The sequence below is a fragment of the Clarias gariepinus genome, chromosome 28, assembly GCF_024256425.1.
Source record: "Clarias gariepinus isolate MV-2021 ecotype Netherlands chromosome 28, CGAR_prim_01v2, whole genome shotgun sequence".
Taxonomy (NCBI): domain Eukaryota; kingdom Metazoa; phylum Chordata; class Actinopteri; order Siluriformes; family Clariidae; genus Clarias; species Clarias gariepinus.
In genome coordinates, this window is record NC_071127.1 from 20,419,624 (window position 1) to 20,447,034 (window position 27,411).

At 40.0% G+C, this 27,411-nt stretch overlaps 4 protein-coding genes across 4 annotated transcripts in view; 2 read left to right on the forward strand and 2 right to left on the reverse strand.

The window, feature by feature from the left end:
• LOC128516134 (histone H3-like) overlaps positions 1-19,842 on the reverse strand; it is a 575,451-nt gene extending 555,609 nt beyond the window's left edge. Inside the window, exons 1-2 of the mRNA XM_053490442.1 lie at positions 19,824-19,842; positions 17,227-17,500 (exon numbers count right to left, since the gene is read on the reverse strand). Coding sequence (XP_053346417.1) covers positions 17,227-17,500; positions 19,824-19,842 — 293 coding nt within the window. The remainder of the gene's footprint in view (positions 1-17,226; positions 17,501-19,823) is intronic.
• Positions 9,315-10,014, forward strand: LOC128516131 (histone H1-like). Its single transcript, XM_053490439.1, has one exon. The coding sequence runs from the start codon at positions 9,370-9,372 to the stop codon at positions 9,997-9,999; it is 630 nt and encodes a 209-aa protein (XP_053346414.1). The 5' UTR covers positions 9,315-9,369; the 3' UTR covers positions 10,000-10,014.
• On the forward strand, positions 11,848-12,321 carry LOC128516168 (histone H3). The gene has a single exon (XM_053490474.1). The coding sequence runs from the start codon at positions 11,854-11,856 to the stop codon at positions 12,262-12,264; it is 411 nt and encodes a 136-aa protein (XP_053346449.1). The 5' UTR covers positions 11,848-11,853; the 3' UTR covers positions 12,265-12,321.
• Positions 15,957-16,340, reverse strand: LOC128516156 (histone H2B-like). Its single transcript, XM_053490464.1, has one exon. It carries the CDS (start codon positions 16,332-16,334, stop codon positions 15,960-15,962), a length of 375 nt encoding a protein of 124 aa, XP_053346439.1. The 5' UTR covers positions 16,335-16,340; the 3' UTR covers positions 15,957-15,959.
• Positions 19,843-27,411: the final 7,569 nt, after the last annotated feature.

The following is a 27,411-nucleotide window of genomic DNA, read 5'->3' on the forward strand; positions in this document are numbered from 1 at the left end:
ACACTTACACGTTTCTTTGACCTCATGTTGAGAGTTTATGTAGGTGAAGGGGGTCATCATTAGGCTGAAAAAAAAAAAGTAAATAAATAAAATGAACCCATCAGAGTGAACAAAAACATTGGGACTTTTTGAAATTTTTTAAAAAAGAAGGAATTATATGGCTAGTCCGGATGAAGGGCCGGTCCCAAGCCCGGATCAAATGGGAGGGTTGTTTTAGTAAAACCTGTGCCAAGATGTTTTGGATTGGATGGTCCTGTAGCTGTGAGGGGGCATGGTGGTGTAGTGGTTAGGACTGTCACCTTGGCACCCTGTCCAGGGTGTACCCTGCCTCGTGCCCTAAACCTCCTGGGATAGGCTTCAGGCCCCCGTGACTCTGAATACAGGATATTAGCGGTATAGAAGATGAGTAAGTGGTCCTCTGTGGCGCCCCATTAACAGGAGCAGACGAAAGACTAACAAAAATATCAGCAAAAGGTCTGGACAACCACAGAAGACAATGAAGTGGATTACCAGAGATTTCTTTCCATGGTGAAGAACTGAGATCAATGGGTAATTGTCACGTTTAACATTAAGCTGTCACAGGAATGTTTGTTTAAAGACTGAGTTTTTTTAGAATGCAGCATAATGTGTGATCTTTTAGCATACTTCATTCTGCAAGCATCCTGTTAGTGTTCTGTCTGGCCAGCAGTATAGTTCTATATGTACTATATAAACTGTATGTACTATACCGGGTAGTGATGACTAATGCTTGGACTCGATCGTCGTTGCTTTGCAACTATATTTTGAATCTTGCATATCGCATGTGGATAAAATCATGGAAAAAAATGGATGCACACAATGAATGCAAACATCCATTAGTTTTTTTTTTATTTTTTTTTTTTTATTATATTTATTGTGGTAGTTTTTTGATTTTCAGACATACAAAAAGAACACAATCACAAAACCAGACAAAACACATCTACAAAAGTGTAAGAACAAAAAGAAAAAAAAAAGAACAGTATCTCCTTCAACCAACCACTTCACTGTGTAAAGGCAAAAAAGATAAAAAATAGATTTTTACTCAATATGACATTATGAATAATAGTGGCAATAAAAATACAAATATTTGTATATAATCACCTAGGTACTTAAAGCAAAAGTGACAGGGGAAGTGAAAATAAAAATAAAAACAGAGAACGAACTAAAAGAAATGGTGTATTAAAACCGACACTACGATTACAAGGTTTCAAGTAGTTTCGCGATTATCTGAGATTTTTAACAGGTAGTTGAAAAGAGGCCGCCAAGAAACTTCAAATTGATCTATATTTCCAGACATACTATATCTAAGCCTCTCTACATGAAGGGTGGAAGAAAGTTCAGACAACCAAATCTTGAATAGTGGCCTTGACTTATTCTTCCACATGCAGAGAATAGATTTTTTTGCGATCATCATACCATACTGTATAGGCACTCGGAAAGCATTGTTAAGATGCTGCAAGGAGACTGACCAGCCAAAAAGAGCAGTTGCAGGGTCTAAGGGAAGTTCACAAGCATAAACCTCTGAAAGAAATTGAAAAACTTCTGACCAGAATTCACCGATTTTGGGGCATCCCCAAAAAAGATGACCAAGCGAACCCTCAGCAGATTCACACTTATTGCAAAGAGAGGAAATAGTGGGGTAAAAAGTGTGAAGTTTAACCCTAGAGTAGTGCAATCTATGTAACACCTTGTACTGAATAAGTTGGTGCCTAGCATTAATAGAGCAGGTGTATATATTTTTAAGACACTTTCCCCAGTCTTCCTCAGAAACATGAATATCCAGTTCCTTTTCCCAATCGTTTTTCAGATGGTTGGTAGAGACATCTAACTGACTTGTAAAGAAATCAACAAATTTTGTGACTAACTTTGGGTTATTGGGAACGCAAGTAAGTAGTTTGTGTAGTTCATTATCAGCTGGCAGAGTTTCAAAGTTCGGCATAGTGGAACGAACATAATTTCTAATTTGTAGATATCTAAAGAAATGCGAAGCAGGAAGGTCGAATTTCTCTTTTAGTTGAGAAAAAGTAGGAAAATTGTTGTCTATATATAAATCTCTCAGAGTGAGTATTCCTTTTCTCGCCCAACCTGCGAACACTGGGTCTAATAATGAGGGTTTAAAGGCGATGTTATGACAAACAGGAGCAAAAAAGGAAGTACCTGGCAGTCTAAATGTCTTACTAATCTGATGCCATATCCTGAGAGAGTTATTAATTATGAAGTGGGATCTAGCTGCAACTTTAGATTTCTCTGGGGCAGTAAATAGCAACGAAGAGAGAGATGAGTTTAAAGCACCACGCTCAATCACAAGCCATGAAGGGAGATCAGCTATAAGACTGTCGGGGCATGGGTCCTGCCAAAAAGTTAAGGCTCTACAATTAGCAGCCCAGTAGTAGTGTTGAAAATTTGGCAAACCTAACCCCCCCAATGACCTAGGCTTACACACATGCAATTTAGATATTCTATGAGTTTTAAAGCCCCATATAAATGGCAGTACAATGGAGTCCAAAGTTTTAAAGAATTTTTTTGGCAAATAAATTGGTAGATTCTGAAAAAGATAGAGAAATCTGGGTAATATCACCATCTTAATGGCATTCACCCGCCCCATCATTGATAATGGCAGGGTCCTCCACTGTTTTATATTGGTTTTCAGATTTTCTAGCATGGGTAAAAAATTTAATTTATATATATCTTTGGGGTTTCTAGATATATTAAGACCCAGATATTTCAGATTGTTTGTGGCTACTTTAAAAGGAAGACTACTCATAAAATTTGAGTCAATATTGTTAGTCACTGCCAAAAATTCACTTTTTTGCCAGTTTACTGAATATCCTGAGAATTTACCAAATGTTTCCAGTAAATTTAGCAGGGGTGGTACAGACTGTTCTGGGTTGCGGAGATACAAAATAATGTCGTCTGCATAGAGAGAAATATGATGATTAATTTGGCCTAAATTTGGGGGCAATATTAAAGGGTTCTTTTTAATGGCAAGGGCAAGGGGTTCAACTGCAATTGCAAAAAGCAAAGGCGAGAGAGGGCAGCCCTGCCGGGTGCCTCTATGTAGTAAAAATTGAGATGATCTATTAAAATTGGTTAAAACCGAAGCTCTAGGATGAGCGTATAACATTTTCACCCAAGAGGCAAATGCATCACCCATGTCAAATTCTCTAATCACAGCTAAAATATAGTCCCACTCAATTTGGTCAAACGCCTTTTCTGCATCCAAGGCTAGAACTGCAATACTATCTTGAGGCTCAAACCTAGTATACAAGATATTCATTAGTCGCCTAACATTAAAAAAGGAGAAACGGCCAGGAATGAAACCAGACTGATCCTGATGAACAATTTTCCCAATACAATTATTTAGTCTGTTGGCAAGAATCTTAGTGAAGATTTTAAGATCAGAGTTCAAAAGAGATATGGGTCGATATGATGATGGATTTGTTTCTTCTTTACCTTTTTTTAAAATTAAGGAGATATTTGCCTCATACAAGGACTGGGGAAGGTGATGTTTACCAGATGAGTGGTTAAACATTCTTAACAGCAAAGGGGAGAGTGTCTGTGCAAATCTTTTATAAAATTCAATACCGAACCCATCTGGGCCGGGTGCCTTCCCACCTGGGAAAGATTTAATAGCATCTAGTATTTCAGCGGTTGTTATGTCAGCATTCAAAGCTGTCCGCTCTGCACCCCCTAACTTTGGAAGGTGTATTGAATGAAGAAAATTACTTAATGCTGAGGGGTCAGAGCAGCCCTTCGACTTGTATAATTCTTTGTAAAATTCTTTAAATGTATTGTTGATTTCAGTGGGATTTGTTAAAAAAACACCCTTGTTGTTTTTGATTTTATGAATTGCTCTACTGGCTTGAAGCCCTCTTAGCTGGCGAGAAAGCAATTTGTCTGGTTTATCGCCAAGTTCAAATTGTTTTTGTTTAACTTTTAACAGCATGTTATTAACTTGGTTTGAAAGAATTGAGTTATATTCTAATTTGAGTGCAGCAATCTCATTAAGTAAGACCGAATCTGTAGAATCTCTGTATGCATCTTCTAACTGCGAAAGACAATTATCAATTTCTAGGAGACGTTTCTCTCTTTGTTTTTTAAGACTGGATTCGTAAGAAATAATATGTCCTCTCAGGACAGATTTTAGAGTTTCCCATAATATCGAATCTGAAACCTCACCCGTGTCATTAAATTTGAGAAACTCAGCAAGCAACTCTGTTAAATGCTCACAGAACCCGGAGTCCAAAAGCAGGGTAGGATTAAACCGCCAATTATAACTGGGCCTAATTTCTGACAGATCTAGGGAAAGTGTCACTGCTGAATGATCAGAAATGATTCTATTATGTTGTTTAATTGATTTAACACATGAAATTATTTTAGAGTCAATTAAAAAAAAGTCTATCCTAGAGTATGATTTGTGAACCTGTGAAAAAAAGGTGTACTGCTTGTCTGTAGGATATTTTAATCTCCAGATGTCAACAAGGTCAAGGGAAGCCATCAGATCATTAAGAACAATGGCAGAATTAGTCAGGGATATGTCAGCACGTGAAGGAAATCTGTCTAAAAAAGTGTCTAATACTAAATTGAAATCGCCGCCTATTATCAGATGTGTGTTTACATTAGTAGGCAAAAGATTAAAAACTTTGCGAAAAAAAGTGGGATCATCGAAATTAGGTCCATACACATTTAGCAATGTGACATGGGTTGAGGAAAGTAAGCCCGAGACAATCACATAACGACCATTAGGATCACTGATAGTCGATATGTGCTTAAAAGTAACAGATTTACGAATTAAAATAGCTACCCCCCTGGCCTTGGATGAGAAAGAAGACTGGAATACCTGAGAAATCCAACTGCATCTCAGTCGCCTTTGTTCAGAGTGCCTAATATGCGTCTCTTGTAAAAATAATATGTCAGCAGCAATAGACTTTAAATAAGAAAAAACTTTGGCTCTCTTAACCTGATTATTTAAACCCCGAACATTCCAGCTGGCAAGGGTGACGTTGCCAACTTTAGATAAAGACCTACTACAAGTCATAATGTATAATATTTATATACCATTTAGTGGCTAGCATAAATAAATTTGGAGAGATACAAGCCGGTGAAGGAGGTACACAAACACAACACACTACATACACAATAAAGAAAAAACACACCGCCCACCCCTCCCTTTTCAACAGCTTCCCCAAATGAAGCTGGGAAAAAAACCCCATACGAACAGTGGAACTGCTGGGCAGCATAAGGAATGAACAAAAAAAAACCTACCTATCAAAGTAACCTCAAACAGAGAAACAGGGGCTCTTCACTCCCTCAAACGCCCTCCGTTGAGAAAGTACCTCTGCCGTGAAGTCCGGGAAGTTGGAGATGAGTACTCCGTCATATTTTAAAGGGGCATTCTGCCGCGCAAGTCGCAGTATCGTCTCTTTGACTGGATAATGATGTATTCTCGCGATCATGATTCGGGGACGTCCTCCTCTTGATGGTAAAGACCCGGTGCGATGTGCACGGTCAACTTTAATCCGTTCGGGAAAGTTTTCAGTACCCAGGAGTTTCGGGATGAGTTGTTCCACAAAATCGGTTGGACGGCCAGCCTCCACGTTCTCAGGTAACCCCACGATCTTGATATTCGCTCGTCGAGAACGACCCTTGAGTTCGTCCAATTTAGCACGCAGGGCCTTGTTAACTGCAATAATTTCCTGACAGGAGGCCTCCAGGTCAGAAATACGGGCTTCATGCTCAGCTTTAGCACCCTCCAGGTCAGCAATACGCGAGGTGGTTTCAGAAAGTGTCGTTTGCAGCTGAGATAAAGTAGCTTCTAGCGAATTAAATCTGTCATTTATACCATTGCTCATAGTCTGAATCGCCGATAGAATGACAGTTGAATCTGTAGCCGCGCGAATATCGCCACCCGCCTTGCCGTCATTAGACGGCGGTTTCTCGGCCGGCTGTTTGCCTGAGGAAGTTGGTGAATCATCTTTCTTGAGTTTGGCCTTCTTCATTTTACTACTATATAAGGGCAAGCAAGCTTTCACGATGAAAATAAAATAAAAAAACACAAATTTGTCGAGGCTTTGAGGGAGCACTCTAAATTTACGTCCACACCATGTGGTGCTCTCTAGCGCCCCCCCATCCATTAGTTTTTTAAAATATCAATTCATTAGCAAGCTTTGTATGTACTGTAGCATTACTCATGCAAAGACATTTTTACACCTATTTTTGACATATGCGCATACTTAAACCTCTCAAAATACAAGACAGACACAAGCCCTCTCTATGGGCACAGTAATAAGAATGCTGCATACTTACTGGCTCACTGATGTTAATTACGTTTACACACTTGGGTATTGAAATTAGTAACTAAATAATAAAGTGCATTTCGATTGGTACATGATGGAGCCAAAGCAATTTGGTCAGTGCCATAAAAGTGAAACCTCGGATTACGAGTAACGCGGTTTGCGAACGTTTCCGCAAGACAAGCAAAGATTTTTAATAAATTTTGATATGGAAAATGAACAAGTCTTGGTTTACGAGCACCGAGTATCATGTATCACGCATGTGCTTCTTGTTTTGACGCCGAGCACCGAGTTGTGTAATCACAACTGAACCAACGGTTTTTCTTTCACTTGTGCTGCGGAATTGTGGGTAATTGTCTCCCCTGCTGGGTCTTAGTGTGCGTCTCTTACAGGTATAATCAACAACTGTGCACGCGTGTACTGTTTACTATAACACTTACCACTTGTGTGTGTGAAACATTTTTTGTGTTTGTAAGCGCGTGTGTACAGCACGCGTGTACTGTTTCTTATAACACGTGTGTGTGCGCGTGTAAAGCAAAAGAAAATCTTATTAGAGGTTAAAAATCCATTTTCTTTCTTCCTTTTTATTTCAGCCTGTGTGTGTGTGGGCGCACAATTTGACACCGGGGGGCTCTCTCTTTCTTTCTCTCTCTCTCGTGTGTGTGTGCGTGTGCATGTGTGTGTGTGAAGCAACGAGGATGTGCTTCTCTCACACACACACACTCTCGCGTGCGCGTTTAGTGTGTGTGTGTGAAGCAGCGAGGGTGTGCTTCACACACACACAAACACACTCTGTTCTACACAGAAACACTGCTTCGTTGCGATTCTTTTTAAAGGTAAAGTGCTGGTTGGTTAGTTTGTTTGTTTTACTTTACAGCAGTGATTCTGTTAGTACGCGCTCACACGAGTGTCATTAGTGATGTTCCTTGCTAATTTTTCAGACAAAAGTCTTTCCGTTAATGTGTGTTTATGTTAAATTCAAATAAGAAAGGTTTACTGTGTAATAAAGTCTCATTAAAAGTTTAAAATCCATTTTATCCCTCAGCCTCTCTTATATGTGCGCGTGCGTAAGTTGACACCGAGCCAGTTCATACACTCTCGGGACGGAAGGGGCTTCACACACATACACACACACACACACACAGCGTGAAACACTTGAACAGAAACACTTATCTGTCTGGATTTCTTTTAACTTTTTTTAAAAGGTAAAATGCAGGTTAATTTGTTCTATTTTTGCTTTATATTTTGTGTTAATTATTTTTATGTATTATTTTTTTTGGGATGTGAAACGAATAATTTGAGTTTCCATTTTCTTATGGGAAAATTTAATTTGGTTTTCGAGTGTTTTGGAATACGAGCCCGAGAGAACGAATTATGCTCGTACTCTAAGGTTCCACTGTATTCAAGTTCAGCACCCAGCTCTACTCCCGAGCCCAATGTCACACAAAATAATCACACAGGCTAAGCTCTCGAAGCACATCATGTGCAGTGATTCCCACTCAAAGTATAAATGGATGAGCTGGTGAGAGAGGGCTACCAGCTTGATTTTTATTTTATGTGTTCAACGGAAATAAATTTTCAAATATTAGTTTTCCAGCACATAAGTAAATGTTACAAAAAAAAAAAAAAATGTAAATATAAGCAGTTTTTTTTTTGTAGATTACTTTTCAGATAATAAACAAAATGAAACTTAAATGCAAGGAACTGACTTTGACAGATATGACAGAGAAACTGAATTTCAAGTGCAATAGAAAAAACAGATGTAATGGAACATGTTCAGCAATTAACTGTAGAGAATATTGATGTAAAGGAAATATTATCTGATATAATAACGTATTAGAATCATCTAATATTTTTTTAAAATTTTATTCTAACGCTAACTTAAACTTACCTTTGCACTGGACCATCTATTTATAGTTAGGACACAACTTAATACCTTACAGCATCTGGCTGAATAATAAAAGCTCAAAAGTTTTTTTTTTTTTATTAAATTACCTTTTAAAATGAATAAATGTTTTACAACTGTCTGCTTTTATCATCAATTCATGAATAACTGCACAAATAAATCAATACATTAATATATTGTGGCGTGGGCGGGGCGGCGGCTGACGACCAGCATGCCTTGCGGGGATGTCGGTGTGTGTTCACCATGTTGGGGAAAGGTGTTTGGTTTGGTGGCTTCGGCCCTGTTTGTGTGAGGGGTGTGTGACGTGTGAAATGTGCTCCAGTTCAAGCTAGTGGTGAATTGGATGTAGGCTCCTGAGTGAAGGTACTGCTCATGCCTTACATGCTGTGTGCCTAATAAAGTACTCCCAGCCATTGCATTGGGTAGCAAATAAGCTCACTCGTCTCTCCAGCATTCTTCCCGGCGTAAAAACGCTACAATATCAATATAATGTTTTTCATTGTTAATTTAACAGAATATAAAAATTAAATATTTCTCATTTTGTTTTTCTCTTGTATGTTCTATAGCATTATTAACTTCTTTCATAGGTTTGTTTAATGCCTTCAGTCCAACCTGTCTTCCTGAGCTGTGCTTTACACAGGCCAAAACAAGCTCCGTTTCATATCCTACACACAGCGCTCGGCCAGTGCTCACACATCGAGCTCACTGACAGGACTCGCCTTCAGTTCGGACCAGAGTTCTTACAGCGGTGCGACCTGTTTTTGTCCGGTTTTTACACACGACACGCACGAAATGCGCAGTCCCCCGGCTCGAGCTGCAGGCGCGCGGCGCACGTTTATGGCTACTGCGCGAGAGTGCGGCTGTCTAACTGACCGTGTCGGGCCTCGGAAGAAAGAGGAAAGGCCTTTCTCACTAAACGTGTGCTTGAACGCTTGAGATCTGCAGTCAGGACTCGGATATTCGCAGAGAAATGTCCGGAGAAAACACACTCGCTATCGTGTGACGGAAGCGCAGTCATTCTGCGGCTGCCTGGTTGAGTCTACACCGCTCTCATGTGTGCTTTAAGATCAGAGGGGAGGGAGGTTCCAGTGTTTTACTGCGCGCTCAGCGTTACACTCGTTTATTCTACTTAGATCCCTGAGAGAGAGAGAGATGGCAGAAGTGGCTCCCGCGCCCGCCGCCGCGCCGGCCAAAGCGCCCAAGAAGAAAGCAGCGTCGCGGCCAAAGAAAGCCGGGCCTAGCGTCGGCGAGCTGATCGTCAAAGCGGTTTCCGCGTCCAAGGAGAGGAATGGCGTGTCTCTCGCTGCCCTGAAGAAAGCTCTGGCTGCCGGTGGATACGATGTGGAGAAGAACAAGTCCCGCGTCAAGCTCGCTGTCAACAATCTGGTGAAAAAAGCGGTTTTGGTTCAGACAAAAGGCACCGGCGCGTCTGGCTCTTTCAAGCTGAACAAGAAGCAGACCGAAGCCAAGAAAACCGCACCCAAAGCGAAGAAGCCGGCCGCCAAAAAGCCCGCAGCGGCGAAGAAGCCCAAGAAGGTAGCAGCCAAGAAACCCGCCGCCGCCGCCAAGAAGTCTCCTAAGAAGGCAAAGAAACCCGCCGCTGCCGCCAAGAAAGCCACCAAGAGCCCCAAGAAGGCGAAAAAGCCGGCGACCCCTAAAAAGGCAGCGAAGAGCCCCAAGAAGGCGAAGGCGGTGAAACCCAAGACTGCCAAACCCAAAGCATCCAAAGCTGCCAAGCCTAAAGCGCCCAAGGCGAAAAAGGCAGCTCCTAAAAAGAAATAAACATATTAAGTTTATTTCTTTCATATTTCCCCCTAAACGGCTCTTTTAAGAGCCACCCACGTTGTCGCTAAATGAGCAATAATCCACTTTTGTCAAACTACATGAATAGAATAACCATGTTATTTAATACTATAAGATTCTATGGAGTCTTATGATTTCGAGAATTTGTTAAAGTTTACACTTTAATCTAGTCATGTAAGAGTATTGAAATGCATGTTAGCCGGAAGTATACGAGGTTTTTGATTCAATTCTATTTCAATTACAATTTAATTTGTATAGCGCTTTTAACAATTGGCATTGTCCCAAAGCAGCTTTACACAATCAAAAGAATTTGAATGTGTATGAATCAAAATGGTCAGATAGTCCCTGATCAAACTGTTAAGTAGAAATGAAGTGCACAGCCAATTCCCCGGTGCCTAATTACCAATTGGAGTGTTAAATTAACACCAAGCAGTGTTTATATTAGTCTAGTTGGACTCAAAGTCTAAAAGTGTTAAATCAGCACTGGGTATTTTAGTGTGTGTCATTTGGCAAAACGGGCTGGACAGAAATCAATCTGTTATCTTTTGATGAGACAGGGGCGGGGTTGGAGAGAAGTCGGAATTCAAAGGCGTGTTAGTGATTGGCTGGTTTGTCACAACGATTGCAGCCAATGAGGATGCAGCAGTTTAGGCTATATTAGAGAGCGCTAGAGAGTGATTGCTTACGTTTTCTGTTCGAATACGTTAACGTAGTAAATCATGTCTGGAAGAGGCAAAACCGGTGGAAAGGCTCGTGCTAAGGCTAAGACTCGCTCATCCAGAGCCGGACTGCAGTTCCCCGTGGGCCGAGTCCACAGGCTTCTCCGTAAAGGGAACTACGCTGAGCGCGTTGGTGCCGGCGCTCCGGTCTACTTGGCCGCTGTGCTGGAGTATCTGACTGCTGAGATCCTGGAGCTGGCTGGTAACGCCGCCCGCGACAACAAGAAGACCCGTATCATTCCCCGGCACCTGCAGCTCGCTGTGCGTAACGATGAGGAGCTGAACAAACTGCTCGGCGGAGTGACTATCGCTCAGGGTGGTGTGCTGCCCAACATCCAGGCTGTGCTTCTGCCCAAGAAGACCGAGAAGCCGGCCAAGACCAAGTAATTTCATTCACTGCTGCGTTTCAGTATCCAAAGGCTCTTTTAAGAGCCACCCATTTTCCTTTAAAAGGGCGTTTTCAGTTCATAAACACTATACAAATATGAATTATAAATATTTTGTAATAAGAGATCATTAATTCTACAGTATCAGTTCGATCAATTTAAACATTCAGTCAAAATAAATGTGAATGTTTTTTTTCTTTTTAGTTGAGCAGGAATATGTTTAAGAATATGAGACCGGAATAGTATTTTCAGAGTGAAACCAATATTCTCCAGTCACGGAAGAGTCAAGATTTAATTGTGTGCGACACTATATACTGGCTATGTGAGAGTTGTGTTCGGCAGACAGTAATATTTTGAACTGCAGTGCTGTACACATGTTTTTCTGGAGACGTTTATGGAATGAATACATGTAAAGATTTAGTTCATTTTCTCCCTTTGAGTTCTTCCGACCTATAAGGTATGTGATGTTTTACTTAAAACAGACCCTTACTGTAAATGTAGTTTTTGGTTAAGGTAATAAGTTTCAAACCGAGTCGGTGGGAGAAGAGGAGCCAATAAAAGTGAAGCCTCGTTACGTTACAGAGTGACGCAACGCGTTGGAACCAATGACAAGCGGTGCTTTCGAAACGCCCAATCAGCGCAGCCGAGCGTTAGGCTGTAAATAGGCCGCGTTCTCTCGTGTCTCTCGTTCCATTTTTCTTTGAAGAAGTATAGATAGCTCGTTAGCGATGGCAAGAACCAAGCAGACCGCGCGTAAATCAACCGGTGGTAAGGCGCCTAGGAAGCAGCTCGCCACTAAAGCCGCCCGTAAGAGCGCGCCGGCTACCGGCGGAGTGAAGAAGCCTCACCGCTACAGGCCCGGCACTGTGGCTCTGAGGGAGATTCGCCGTTATCAGAAGTCTACCGAGCTGCTCATCCGTAAGCTGCCGTTCCAGCGTCTGGTGAGAGAAATCGCTCAGGACTTTAAGACCGATCTGCGCTTTCAGAGCTCGGCTGTCATGGCCCTGCAGGAGGCGAGCGAGGCCTATCTGGTCGGTCTGTTCGAAGACACCAACCTGTGCGCTATTCACGCCAAGAGAGTGACCATCATGCCCAAGGACATTCAGCTGGCCCGCCGTATTCGCGGAGAGCGCGCTTAAACATCAAACTCCGTCTAATCTACACAAAGGCTCTTTTAAGAGCCGCTTAATTGTTTCAAAAAAGTCGGCGTTTTCCAGATTTGTGTTTGTACACATTTTCATACACAAATTGGCTGCAGTGAGAAGCTTACACAAAAGATCATGGGGGTATTCCAGAAAGCTTGGTTAACTTACCATTTGGTTAATATTAACCTCTGGGTTGATTAACCCCAAACCCGCATACGTTATTTTTTGACAATTAAGCCAACTCTCTCTCTTTAGCCGGGCTTGAATTCCTCATATGCGCGCATTAAAATCTCTTTGAAGTATGGCGCTCTTTTTTTCACTTTGATTTTCCATTTTGACTCGTAAAATCGGCAAAGTTTAGAGTTAATGACCCAGAGTTAGTGCGTGTACATAGACATTTTTAGGTTCAGGATAGGGTGTCATTAAATAAGGCAGACAAGGGTATCCTTTGTTCCCCAGCAAGTAACCATTGTACTGTCCTGTAATAATTTAAGTGTACTATATATATCATATATTTCATTAAAATAAAAAACATTGTATAGAGCAAAACATACCCTGCTGAAATGTCTGGCATAATGATGACTTGTGGAAAATTCTGCCATCATGCACAGATCCTGGCCATTTTGCATCATCATTAGTAATATTGTGAGTTGCGTCACATATTAAAAAAGTAATGAGTTTAATGATTTTACCAAGGCAAAAAATTAAGCACACAAAATTAAGTTGTTACCTGCACAATGATACTATGAATAGATTTCCTATTAACATAGTCTACCTCATTTATTGAAGGAGCTTTAATAGGAATGTGGATGCCATCAACGCACCCAATCAGGAAACCCTGAAATAGAATGTCATATACAGTATGGAAGGATCAAGTGTGTGTATGCAGGATGAATAGATGTATATAAATAGTATGACTACATATTAAATATGCGTCATCGATTTTACTACAGTATAAAGGACAAACCTGCCACTCTGTGGAATTCCTCTTTAATAACACGGAGAGGTTTATGGACAGGGAACTGTACCAACGTGTGGAAGAAGTGTTTAGGTGCCAGACATACAGTTGCCTTTCCCACATGCTCTGCATTACATGCTCCACATTGTACAAAAAAATGCCCTGACGCAAAAAAAGTGCTATGTACAGAATGTTTTCTTAGCGCAGACCCGCCGTTTGTGACATTTGCAATATGTTTCATTGTGTTAAGTAAATTAACGATTCTATTAAAACCCAATAATGCTCTTTCAAATAATTATTAGAAAATTTAAAAAACATTCATATGTGGTCTTATAAAATTCTCTCCCGGCGAAAAAAAACGTCATATAATTTGTGCCTCCACGTCCATGGGATCATCATCAAAAGGGCGCGCCATGCTGAATAACCTTCTGAAACAAACTTACCCTGGAACATAAAAGAGTAAGTTGCTATGGTTACATACATACCCAGAAAGTTACCTCCGTTTTTGGAACCAAAAATTGAGGTTATCCACTAACTTAACTTCAAACTTATCCGGGTATGTCACATAACCTGCTTTCTGGAATACCGCCCATGTATCTATATGTTAGATAATAAAATACAAATAAAAGAAGGTTTCAGGAGTCAATTAGTCACTTAAACCTTGTGTATAGTTTCATTTGGTGGTCGGATATACACGTAATAAAGTCTGTCTTGACAAACGTACACAAGCATTTGAAATTAAGACTTTTGTGTGTTCTGTAATAAATCTAATAATAATAATAAAGTATGCTAAAATAATAGAGAATATTTAAAACTTGTTCTTCAAAACTTGCATGATAGTTGTTTCTCTGTACATGATAACTAGTTTAATAGTACTCTTGTTGCTATTTTTCCACCACCAAACAGAATGACCTTACTTCAATTAAATCATTTAAATAATATATTTTAAGGTGTTTAGTGCGGTTGTATTGAGACACTCTGTGCTGGTATATGCATTTGAATGTTAAGGCTATTTCAGCAGAATGGCTCAATTTGTTCACCTTCACATTGTGCATAACGTAGTAGGTGTGTGTGTCTCTCTCTCTCTCTCTCTCTCTCTCTCTCTCTCTCTCTCTCACGCACGCGCGCGCGCGCACACACACACACACACACACACACACACACACACACACACACACACACACACACACACACACACACACACACACACACAGTTCATGTATGAAAATGATTCCTCAAAGTCCCAGAACCAGTCTTTCATACTTTCACAGAGTCCTGGAATATGGCCATCAGGGAAGGTGCTGGATGGAAATTGTAAATGCGTTCATTTTATTTTGAGGTTCATTTCTCTTTTGTGTTTTAATAATGTGTTGAAGGGTTCTTAACCCAGGTCCAGGAATAAAAATTAATGGGTTGGGTTGGCCTTGGACAAGAGCCTAAACTAAATAAGCTACCTTTGACAACAGAATTAATTTGTTAATTAGTCAATTCGGTTTAAAATCCGCTGTCCAATAAAACACTCAGGTTTCTAGCAGTTGGTTTTACATAAAATTTAAGGGAATTAGTCTTAGGAAAAGGGTCAACACAGGCTCCACTACATTGTGAAAAACAACAGGCCACCACAAATAGTGCAATATTTTGTGGACTGATAAAAGCAAGATTGTCCTTTTTGGGTCTAGAGGCCGCAGACAGTTTGTCAGGCCCCAAACACTGAATTTAGGCCACAGTACACGGTGAAGACGGTGAAGCATGGAGGCACAAGCATCATGATATGGGGAAGCTTCTTGTACTATGGTGCTGGGCCTATTTATCACGGATCAATTTGAGTCCATCAGAATACTTAAAGAGGTCATGTTGCCTTATGCCGAAGCCAGCATCATCTTGGTTCCAGACCAACAGGATTGACGTTATGGAGTGTCCAGCCCGATCCCCAGACCTTAATCTAATAGAAAACTTGTGGGCTGACATTAAAAAATGCTGTTTCTGAGGGAAAACCAAGAAATTCAGAGGAATTGTGGCGTGTAGTACGATTGTCACAGATGTGAAGCAGTTCTCAGAAAGCAGGTTATACAACTAAATATTATTTCAGAGATGCACAAGGAAGATTAAACTTCAAGCATTTTTGTTTAAACGGTAGATTCATTACTGTATAAAGATGAGTGATGACACTGCCATTACTTTGAACAGGCTAATATTTGTTTTTCTTTACTTACATTAAACTGATAATACATTTCACATTTTTCTTTATGTTCTGATCCAGAATAAAACGTGCAGGGTGTCCAATGCATTAATGTGATTTAAATTAAAAGTTATTATATGGATATGGAGCTTTACTCACTTTTTTTCAACAAGCTATTATTCTGAACACCACTGTAATATTACTCAAATAGAAGTAAAAAGTGAATGCAACTCATTAATACCCACCTTTGGTTGCGGGCTGAGTTAATTATATTTCTGAGAGATAACTTTCTATCGACTCAAAAAGGTAAATCTCCCATTGATGTAGTTAGTGACTAAACCCATTTTGATCAGTGAAACTACAATTTTCTTTACCAGATGCTGCTATGAAACCCGCTCAAACGTGTTATCACAAAAACGAGTTTAAATGAGTAACAACTTTTTCTACCACACATACGTTGAGAAGCAAAGAAAAAAAAAGTCGCTCTTTGACAGAAAACATGGGTGGCTCTTAAAAGAGCCGTTGTGTTGATGAAGGCGGCGGTGACGCGCTTTACTTAGAGCTGGTGTATTTAGTCACGGCCTTGGTGCCCTCGGACACGGCGTGCTTGGCCAACTCACCGGGCAGCAACAGGCGCACGGCGGTCTGGATCTCCCTGGAAGTGATGGTGGAGCGTTTGTTGTAGTGAGCCAGACGAGAGGACTCACCGGCAATGCGCTCGAAAATGTCGTTGACGAACGAATTCATGATTCCCATCGCCTTGGACGAAATGCCGGTGTCGGGGTGAACCTGCTTCAAGACTTTGTACACGTAGATGGCGTAGCTCTCCTTCCTGGACTTTCTGCGCTTCTTGCCTCCTTTGCCGGCGGTCTTGGTCACGGCTTTCTTCGAGCCCTTCTTGGGGGCGGTCTTGGCTGGCTCAGGCATGGTGCTGATTTTCTTCAACGAGACTGAGAAAAGAATGAACAGCTCCGCCTCGCGGGCCCTCTCTATGTACAGGTCACATTGTAACTAAGCACAAGCCAAGAACGGATTTTGATTGGTCTATATTCAAAAACTCTACACGTGAGGGACCTCCTACCACACCACTCTTTTCCTGTTACTCCTCCCCCCTCCGCTTCGCTTTGTGTCCCTTCCCGCCGTTTTAGAGTCGCGGGTTAATTTATTTTTACAATAATTTTATTCAGACATTAAGTAGATCACGCGTTCAACCTACAGAAAAGAACGCAGATATAATGTGTATATAAACGTGTGAACCACACGAACTTTAAATGCTTTGTTCATTTGTCTTTTGGTTTTTTTCCATCTCAGGGAGTTTTTCCTTGCCACTGTCGCCGTCGTCCTAGGCTTGCTCATCAGGGACAATCATATAATTCTGATTCATACACATTCACATTTCATACAAACTTAATTCTTTTGATTGTGTAAAGCTGCGTTGTGATGATGTAAATCATTAAAAGTCCTATACAAATAAAATTGAATTGAATTTTGGTGTTTTAAATGTATTCGAAGGCTTTTAAATAATAATTATTAATTAAATCTATATCTAATTATTCCTACAACTCGAGAACCCAAACACATCGACTTCCGACTAACACCGATTTATTTTATTTACTAAATACCTAACTGAAAAATCTAATTTGCTCATTCGCTTCATACTGACATTTTTAAATGGCGTTTACTAAATCGTAAATGCTACACTTCAATTACAACACATCAAGAAATAAAAACTCTTTTGTTGGAGATGTGGATGGCTCTTAAAAGAGCCGTTGTGTTTGCGTTGTTAGCTGTTGGGAGTGTTTAACCGCCGAAGCCGTACAGGGTGCGTCCCTGGCGTTTCAGGGCGTACACCACATCCATGGCGGTGACGGTCTTTCTCTTAGCATGCTCGGTGTAGGTGACGGCGTCGCGGATGACGTTCTCCAGAAACACCTTAAGTACACCGCGAGTTTCTTCGTAGATCAGGCCAGAAATACGCTTTACTCCGCCACGGCGCGCCAAACGGCGAATAGTGGGCTTGGTGATTCCCTGGATATTATCGCGGAGAACCTTACGGTGACGCTTAGCGCCTCCCTTCCCGAGTCCTTTCCCGCCTTTGCTTTTTTTTTTTTTTTACTGAGAAAAGGCATATAATGATTGTAAATGATTACAGTGACAATCACATTACATTACAATATCCACAACGATAATTTCATTCAAAGGACAAATAGGTCAAAGGGTAATAATAAGAAATAATAATGACAATTATTATTATTGTTATAATTAATAATACAATAAGAATAATTATAATAATAAATAAATTTGCAAACAAAATTTAACAATTGTTATAGTTCATAGAGTCCACATCTATAAGGACAGTGCATCCCACATAACAGAATCCCCCAATGTTTTGTTTATAGTCCTTTGTTTTTTCAGATGTATTTGAATACTTTTAACAACTTTTTCACTAGACACAAATTGTTGATCAATGGTCATCCTAGAGCGTGTTCTCCAAAGTTTTGACTTTGTTACACATATTATATACCAGAAAACATCACATTCTTTTTTATTGTATTTTCCATTAAAAATGCCATAAAACACTGATTTCATATTAATTTCAATTTTTACACCAATGTCACTTATTTTGTCCCACACTTCCTTAGAGCGATAACATTCGAGGAGAAAATGTTCAAGCGTTTTAATCTCTTCACATCCTGGCATGGGACACGTGGTCGTCTTAACAAAACAGCTCCATTGGACTACTGCTCTTACTGGGAGTTTTCTTACAGCCACCAGCCAGGATGTGTCTCGAATGTTCTCAGAGAGGTTTTTATTTTGTAAGTTTTTTATGCATTCAGCATTTTGGTCAATTTCAAGATTTTTAAATGCTATTGTTTGTCCATGGATTTGGTCATTAATTAAAGTAAAGATTTTTTTATTAGAGTCATTTATCCAATCAATGTTTATATCTCTATATTTATATGTAAAATCCGAAAATATAAGTTTATAGTAGGGTACTGCAGTTCTGAGGCGGCCTTTCTTTTGTTTCCAATTGGTGATGTTTCCGATCCATTTCGCATTTCTGTTGATCCCGCTCGAGATTATTTTAATAGCAGAGATTTTGGTTTTGATGCCGAAATCGATGGCACCTAATCCGCCTAGGTCTCTGTTCTTAAATAACAATGTTCGTTTAGTGACTTCTCTGGTCGTGTCCCAGACGAAGTTACAGCATATTTTGTTAAGTTTTTTTATCCATTTATCTGGTGGTGGAAAGATACATGTTAAAAACATTATTTTAGATAATATAAAGGTTTTGATAATATTAATTCGCACTTTGTAACTTAAGTTCCGCATTTTCCATTCATCTAATTCTTCCTTAATTACATTTTCTTTTTTAGCCCAATTATGTTCAACACATCCTTCGTTGTCAATGTAAACTCCCAAAACTTTTAAATGTTGAGTCTCTGGAATTTGGACATTAAATTTCTTGGTAGGATTTCCGATCCATACACATTCAGTTTTATTCATATTTAATGACGCTCCCGAGACTTTTTCATACGATTTAAAATGCTCGAGTATTATTTCTAGGTCATGTTTTGATTTAATAAAAACTGTAATGTCGTCTGCATAAGCAGATATTACAATTCTGTTCTCCCCTAATTTTACTCCTTCAAGTCGCTCGTCACTTTGAATTTTATGAATTAATGGACTTATTGCCAGAACATAAAGGGCCGCACTCAGGGGACATCCTTGTTTAACACCTCTCCTTATTGTAAAAGACTCCGTCAGATGACCATTGACATTGACTTGCATATTAGATTGTGCATACAAACATTGAACCATTTTTATAAAGTGTTCAGAGAAATTGTACATTCTTAAGACTTCCCATAAATATTTTCTAGATATAAGATCAAAAGCTTTTCTTTGATCCAAAGCCACCACGTAAAAACCGGCTTCGTGTTTCTCATACACAAGTTCTCTTAAGGTGTTTAAATTGTCCCACATGAGTCTACCTTTAATTGCACACGTTTGCTCTTTGGAAATAATTAAATCTAATATTTCAGTCATACGATTCATGATTATTTTTGCAAAAATTTTATAGTCTACATTCATTAGAGTTAAGTGTCTCCAATTATTAATGTCTTGTGTGTCTCCATTTTTATATAGTAAGGATAATATTCCATCATAAAAGGAGTCATACATGAAACTTTTGTTAATGCCCTCATTGAAAGCCTTAGTTAACAGTTTAGATATGTCTGTTGAAAATGTGTTATAGAATTCTAGAGGAAGACCATCTTTCCCTGGTGATTTTTTAAAATTTAATTGCTGAATTGCTGTGTTGACTTCGCTCTCTTTGACTTCTTGATCTATATTTTTTTGAAAACGTAGTTAGTTGACTTTGATCATTTAAGAAGGTTTTTAGCAGGTTATCCGAGCCTTTGCCTCGTCCTGACATCGTGCTGCTTTTGCAAAGTTAAGTTGTCAAACGGCCAGCTATCATGTATTTATTCGCCTCCAAAGGACCTACTTGAGACCAGGCGAGGGGGCGGGACTAAAACCACCCGCGGAGTAATACAATATTTTTATACAATATTTTGTAATACGTTTTCTCTGGTAATGATGGTACAAGGAGAAGTATCCCCCCCCCCCATCAAAAATATATAAAATAAGCGATTATATTTTATAGAAAATAAATCATACATAATTAGTGTAAGGTTAAACACTGACATGGACCACAGAAACAAAACTGGGATTTAGAGCATATCTGTGGCCTTTAGGTACCTTTTCTAACCTTTTCTAAGTCCACTATAACTTTAGGGCACCTAGAGCAGCACTGCAGCTAAGGCTCCTGTTCAGCCGATCACCACAAACATTTATGTACACTTTCAACCCAGTCCAGGGAAAGTTATAATCCAGACAGTCATTTTCTATACTGCTTAACCTGTACAGCGTCACTGAAAGAAATCTCATGACAAATGAAAGTCTAGAGCACATAAAAACAAAGGATATCAGTGAGACCATGAGGGATGTGTTGTGGCTCATCATTGTTGGTCGTCTGGCTGTACGCTGTGTTGTCAAAAGGAATTGTAATGTTACGTCCAAAACCTGTTCTGATGATGAGACTATTGAACACTTACTAATACACTGTCACCACTCAGCTGAGATAAGGCGCAAGATGAATTCAATTGGATTGACTAGAAATATAGATGAAAAATCATTAATGTATGGAATTTTTATAGAATATTTCTCAAAAAAGTTAAAAAACGTTAAAAGTTGAAACCTTTTTTGGCTAATAATTTGCATAGCTAATAACAAAATATTAAGAACATGATTTAAAGTGACAGCACAACAGTGACAAATATCTGCTTACACTGTTTTTAAACAGATTTTTATAGAATTGAATAGAATTAAGACAACAAAAGACAATTGACCGCAGGACTGCAAATAAGCATCCATGGGACATGATAAAAATATAAATCAAGGCCAACGTAAGTATCAGTAGTACTTTATGATTCGCAATGTATAATGGCATATCTGTTGAAACATTGTAACATATCAGTGTATAATTAGTACATCAAGTAACAGTGTAAAGGTGAAGCATTTTATAAATGCACATTTGGTGATTTTATCTTAAAATATGAACATTTACAAATAAATTGGGGAAATACATTAAATAAAGTAATTTATAAATATATCCGAGACAAAAAGAACAGAGAAATTATCAAACACAAACATCTAAAGGATATCAGTGAGACCATGAGGAATGTGAAGTGACTCATCAGTGTTGGTCGTCTAGCTGTACGCTGTGTTGTCAAGTGGAGTTATGTTTTGTTGAAAACTGTTCTGATAATAAGATGATTGAACACTTACTAATACACCGTCACCGCTCAGCTTAGATATGGCACAAGAGGAATTCGGTTAAATTGACCATAAACATGAATGAAAAAATAACAATGTCTGGAATTTTTAAAGGACACTTAACAAAAAAGTAAATAATAATAATAATAATTTTCAGAGGTACATGAGAAACTTTTAACTGTGTTCATACGGTGTATGGTTCAAGCATTACAAGTTTCCCCCATGTACATTAAAGCTTTTATTTTCAATGTATCCAGCTAGTCATTTGTGACCGGGAAAACAAAAGGTATTTTGTGCCTTAGAAAAAAAAAATCTAATAGAAGGTTATAAATAATATGCATTATCGTGGATTTATAAATGGGCCAAACAATCCCAGTCATCCCAGTCACGTTGAGTGAGAGTCAAAAACAGGAGTTAGATAAAATTAATTTTTTTTATATTGTGCTTTTAAAAATGGTCATTGTCTCAAAGCAGCATCACAAAAATGAAAGAAATTCATTAAAAAAAAAAAATAATAATAAAAAAAAATAATATAAATAAAAATAATAATAATAATAATAATATTAATAATAATAATAATAATAATAATAATAAATTGTGTATGTGTGAGAAAAGTGTGTCCAGATAATAATGAGATGAATAAATGAAATGTCTCTGATGAGCAAAAATTTATATAGTAGGAGTTTATTTATTTCATTGTCCACCAAATCTTGGTGGTTTTTTTTTCTTCTAGTGTTCATGTTATATTAAGTCATACATACTTTTTATTACAACAAATTAAACAACGAATCTCGGACATCCAAAGGGGTAGGAGGAGGACACTAAAAGGGGGAATTATGTTAAAATGCTCTTCATCAACTACAGCTCAGCAATCGATACCATAGTTGTTTACATCACACAGGACCTGTCATGGTCCTGTCACGGTCCTGTCACATCAACACCGTGGTGAAAAAAAGCCCGACAGCGTCTCTACCACCTCAGACGCTGAGACTTCAGAATGCCCTCCAAGGTGCTCAAGAACTTTTACTCCTGCACCATAGAGAGCATCCTGACGAGAAACATCACAACCTGGTTCGGGAGGGTTAGAATTTGATGTTACAAATTCCGGGAACTTGAGCTACTTGCCCAGGTCAACCCGCAGCTCCCGGTCTGCTGAAGATGAAAGGAGGCTGGTTGATTTTTGCTTTGCTTGCGCCTGCTCACCAACCCTTACGAAGGCAATACTTCTCTGGCTCCCAACATATTTCTTGTTGGCCACTGCCTGTAAAATGGTCTCTGCTATACACTCTGCTGTGTCTCTGCCTTCCAGATGTCGTTCCAGGTGATCTTGGGCCAGGACCAAGTCTCGTCTCGCCTTGCCCTGAGCCTTGTTGTACTTGGATTGCTCCCAGTCCTGCTCGCCCCTTTGCCACTGTGACCACAAGTGCCTTGTGTCTCAGCTGAGACTCTGCCAACTCAAGTCCCTCTTGTGCTCTCCACTTCCTTCCTGTTCGCACTTCAATACCTGCTGCTGTTACTCTAGAATCTCCAGAGCCTTGGTAGACTAGGGCCTCTCTTATTTCATTTCCATTTATATTCAATTTATATTCAACTTCATTCCCACACAAAAAGTCCATAAATTCTATATCTCTGTATAGTACAGCTGTTTCTTATTTTCTTTATTTTTCATATTTTTCATATATGTTTCTTATATTGAATATTTTGTACTGTACAGTAATGTTATTTTATTTTAATTTTATATTTTATTTTATTCTTAGTTAAATTTACCTTCTGTTTTCTTTTTCATATTTATTTCCTAATTTGTGATGGCGGCGCACGCTAATGCAACGGCTTTTCGAGCTCCCGGAACCAAGCCTCTAGATAGCACACCAGATACAACAGATATCGCTTTTTCAGTGCTGAAAATGCGAGGGAAGTATAGCATAACTGAACTGTTGTACATCAGAGACAGTTCGATTATTTTTATTCCACCAAGACTAAAATCTGAACTCGGAAGACAGCGGCTCCTGAGAACATCGGAGTGGCGTAGCAAAACGCAGGGGACAGAGGGCAATAGGAAACGATGTGCTCGCAGACAGAAGAGAGAAAAGCGGGCAGGAGCGTCTGTACAGTTAAAGGCTAGCCGACCTCTGATTCCAACTCTCTTCTTGGCCAACGTCCGCTCTCTGGATAACAAAATGGACCTGCTACATTTGAGGATTAATGCTCACTCTGAGATGAGAAATTGCGCTGTTCTCTGCCTAACGGTGATGTAACCACCACCAAGACAATTACCTGCTTTTTTAATCAGAAGCCCTGGCTGAATGCTGAAGTAAACGCTCTGCTGAAAGCTACGGATGCTGCATTTAGAGCAGGTGATGCATCAGCGCTAAAGTTGGCGAGGGAACAACTGACAGCAGGCGTTGTGAGGGCTAAAGCCACATACGTCTAAAAAATCCAGGGTCACCTTGTAACACTTGGATTTAATTAAACCACTAGTTACTTTGCTACGAGGTCGAGAATCAAAATACGGGTTTTTATACAACACTTCCGGTATTGCGCAAGTGTATTAAACCAAACAAACCAACAAACAAACAAACAAGGTGCACCAAAACCAATATATACAAAATATATACAAATATAAACAATGTGTATGGTGTATGCGGGTGTGTGAGTGTGTGTATGATTGTCCAGAGTTAATGATATTGCAGTGTGTGAAATGATGCACGGCAGAGATTGGCTCGGCCTCACCGGTATTGATGAAAAATCCGGGAGCTCGAGCAACGGAACGAGAGGTGAATTGTTAGTGTCTTTGAGGAATAATCCACCTGGGGAAAAGTACTCCTTTAGAACCATCAAACAAACTCTCTCTCAGAAAAAACAGCGCGCTAGGTAAATCTCTCCGTGCCGAGCCACTTGCCGGTTCCGGCTTTATACCGGCACACGTGACCCGCCGTCGCTTCCGGGTTCTCTCGCGCTGCGATCGCGCATGCTCGCGAGAGCTTACCCTGTGACCAACACTGTCAATGGGGACAAATAAAACCAGATCGGGCAATTTTACGAGCACAGGTGAGCAGCATTAGCTCCTTAATCCATTTCCCTGTTAGTTAAAATGCCCTTTTATTTGGCTGCGCTACAACCTTACTTCCAACGATCCGCGGAGTATGTGGAAGGGCATTAAGTGTACAACACCAAAGATGCACAATGCCCTCGGAACACTTCCCTGCCAGATACACTAAACTCATTCTATGCCCGCTTCGAGGAACATGACCACCCTCCTCCCTGTACCAAGCTCCCATCACTTCCTGATGTCACTTCCTGACATATTTTACACATTAAGCCCTTCAGCCGGGAACTGGATCCTAGACTTCCTGACCAACAGATCTCAAACTGTCAGGATCCATGATACCATCTCCTCCACCATCACCATCAGCACAGGCTCGCCTCAAGTTTGCGTTCTGGGCCTCCTCCTGTTCTCTCTATTGACGTATGACTGCATAGCGAGACACTCCAGCTGTCATATAGTCAAATTCGCAGATGACACAGCAGTAGTAGGACGCATCACTGACAACGATGAATCCTTTTACAGAGAGGAGGTAGAATAACTGGTACAGGGGTGTAGGGGAAAAAAAACTCTGCATCAATGTAAAAAAGACCAAAGAGATGGTGGTGGACTTCAGAAAGGACAAGCGAACTCCTCTCCCCCTACACATTGATGGAGCAGCTGTGGAAGTGGTCTCCAGCTTTAAGTACCTAGGCGTCCATATAGCTAAGGACTTAAACTGGAGCGTCAACACCTCGGGCCTGATTAAAAAGGCCCAGCAACGCCTCTACTTCCTCAGGAAGCTAAAACGAGCTGGGCCTGGGAGCCTGGTTCTGAAGAGTTTCTATCGAGGAGTGGTAGAAAGCATCATCAGCTCCTACATCACTGTGTGGCATGGCAATAGCACCGTAGCTGAAAGGAAAGCCTCAGCATTATTAAGGACACCACTCACCCTGCACATTCTCTATTTCAACCTCTTCCCACAGGCAGAAGGCTGAGGAGCCTTCAGTGCAAGACCACCAGGCTCAAAAACCGCTTTTACCCTTAAGCAATTAGACTGCTGAACTCTAGCCGTGCTCTGTAGGTCCTCTCCCATTAAACACAATTACATTAAAAACTGCTACTTTTGGATAGTATTTTATTACAACAAACAGTGGTGTGAAAAACTATTTGCCCCCTTCCTGATTTCTTATTTGTTTGTCACACTTAAATGTTTTTGCTCATCAAAAACCGTTAACTATTAGTCAAAGATAACATAATTGAACACAAAATGCAGTTTTTAAATGAAGGTTTACGTTATTAAGGGAGAAAAAAACCCTCCAAATCTACATGGCCCTGTGTGAAAAAGTGATTGCCCCCCTTGTTAAAAAATAACTTAACTGTGGTTTATCACACCTGAGTTCAATTTCTGTAGTCACCCCCAGGCCTGATTACTGCCACACCTGTTTCAATCAAGAAATCACTTAAATAGGAGCTACCTGGCACAGAGAAGTAGACCAAAAGCACCTCAAAAGCGAGACATCATGCCAAGATCCAAAGAAATTCAGGAACAAATGAGAACAAAAGTAATTGAGATATATCAGTCTGGTAAAGGTTATAAAGCCATTTCTAAAGCTTTGGGACTCCAGTGAACCACAGTGAGGGCCATTATCCACAAATGGCAAAAACATGAAACAGTGGTGAACCTTCCCAGGAGTGGCCGGCCGACCAAAATTACCCCAAGAGCGCAGAGACAACTCATCCGAGAGGCCACAAAAGACCGCAGGACAACATCTAAAGAACCGCAGGCCTCACTTGCCTCAATTAAGGTCAGTGTTCACGACTCCACCATAAGAAAGAGACTGGGCAAAAACGGCCTCTGCATGGCAGATTTTCAGGGCGCAAACCACTTTTAAACAAAAAGAACATCAAAGCTCGTCTCAATTTTGCTAAAAAAAAAAACATCTCAATGCTTGCCAAGACTTTGGGGAAAATACCTTGTGGACCGACGAGACAAAAGTTGAACTTTTTGGAAGGTGCGTGTCCCGTTCCATCTGGCGTAAAAGTAACACAGCATTTCAGAAAAAGAACATCATACCAACAGTAAAATATGGTGGTGGTAGTGTGATGGTCTGGGGTTGTTTTGCTGCTTCAGGACCTGGAAGGCTTGCTGTGATAGATGGAACCATGAATTCTACTGTCTACCAAAAAAGCCTGAAGGAGAATGTCCGGCCATCTGTTCGTCAACTCAAGCTGAAGCGATCTTGGGTGCTGCAGCAGGACAATGACCCAAAACACACCAGCAAATCCACCTCTGAATGGCTGAAGTAAAACAAAATGAAGACTTTGGAGTGGCCTAGTCAAAGTCCTGACCTGAATCCTATTGAGATGTTGTGGCATGACCTTAAAAAGGTGGTTCATGCTAGAAAACCCTCAAATAAAGCTAAATTTCAAAGATGAGTGGGCCAAAATTCCTCCAGAGCGAGTAAAAGACTCGTTGCAAGTTATCGCAAACGCTTCTTTGCAGTTATTGCTGCTAAGGGTGGCGCAACCAGTTATTAGGTTCAGGGGGCAATTACTTTTTCACACAGGGCCATTTAGGTTTGGATTTTTTTTCTCCCTAAATAATAAAAACCATCATTTAAAAACTGCATTTTGTGTTTACTTGTGTTATCTTTGACTAATAGTTAAATGTGTTTGATGATCAGAAACATTTTGTGTGACAAAGATGCAAAAGAATAAGAAATCAGGAAGGGGGCAAATAGTTTTTCACACCACTGTATCTCTATATTTTAGTGTAATATATAACTGTATGGTGCAATACATATATAACCCTATAAGTCGAATGTACAATGTGTGCAATACGGTCTCTGAAAATGTGCAATACACTATGTATAGTTTATGTCTAAATCCCTGCATAATATACCTCTGTCATAATATATGACTGCTCTTATTTATATTTATGTGTATACAAATATACACCCTTACATTTATACTACTATGCTATCTCAGTGGCTTAAACGGGATCTGGGTCCTAATTTCGTACCAGAACATGGAAGAACATGGTAAAGCATCCTTGTATCCTTGATAGTCTTTTAAGGTCACGAGCAGTTGTCTAAGCATTTCTTCTCTTTCTTTCTTTAACGCCATGCCAGCTTCTATGGC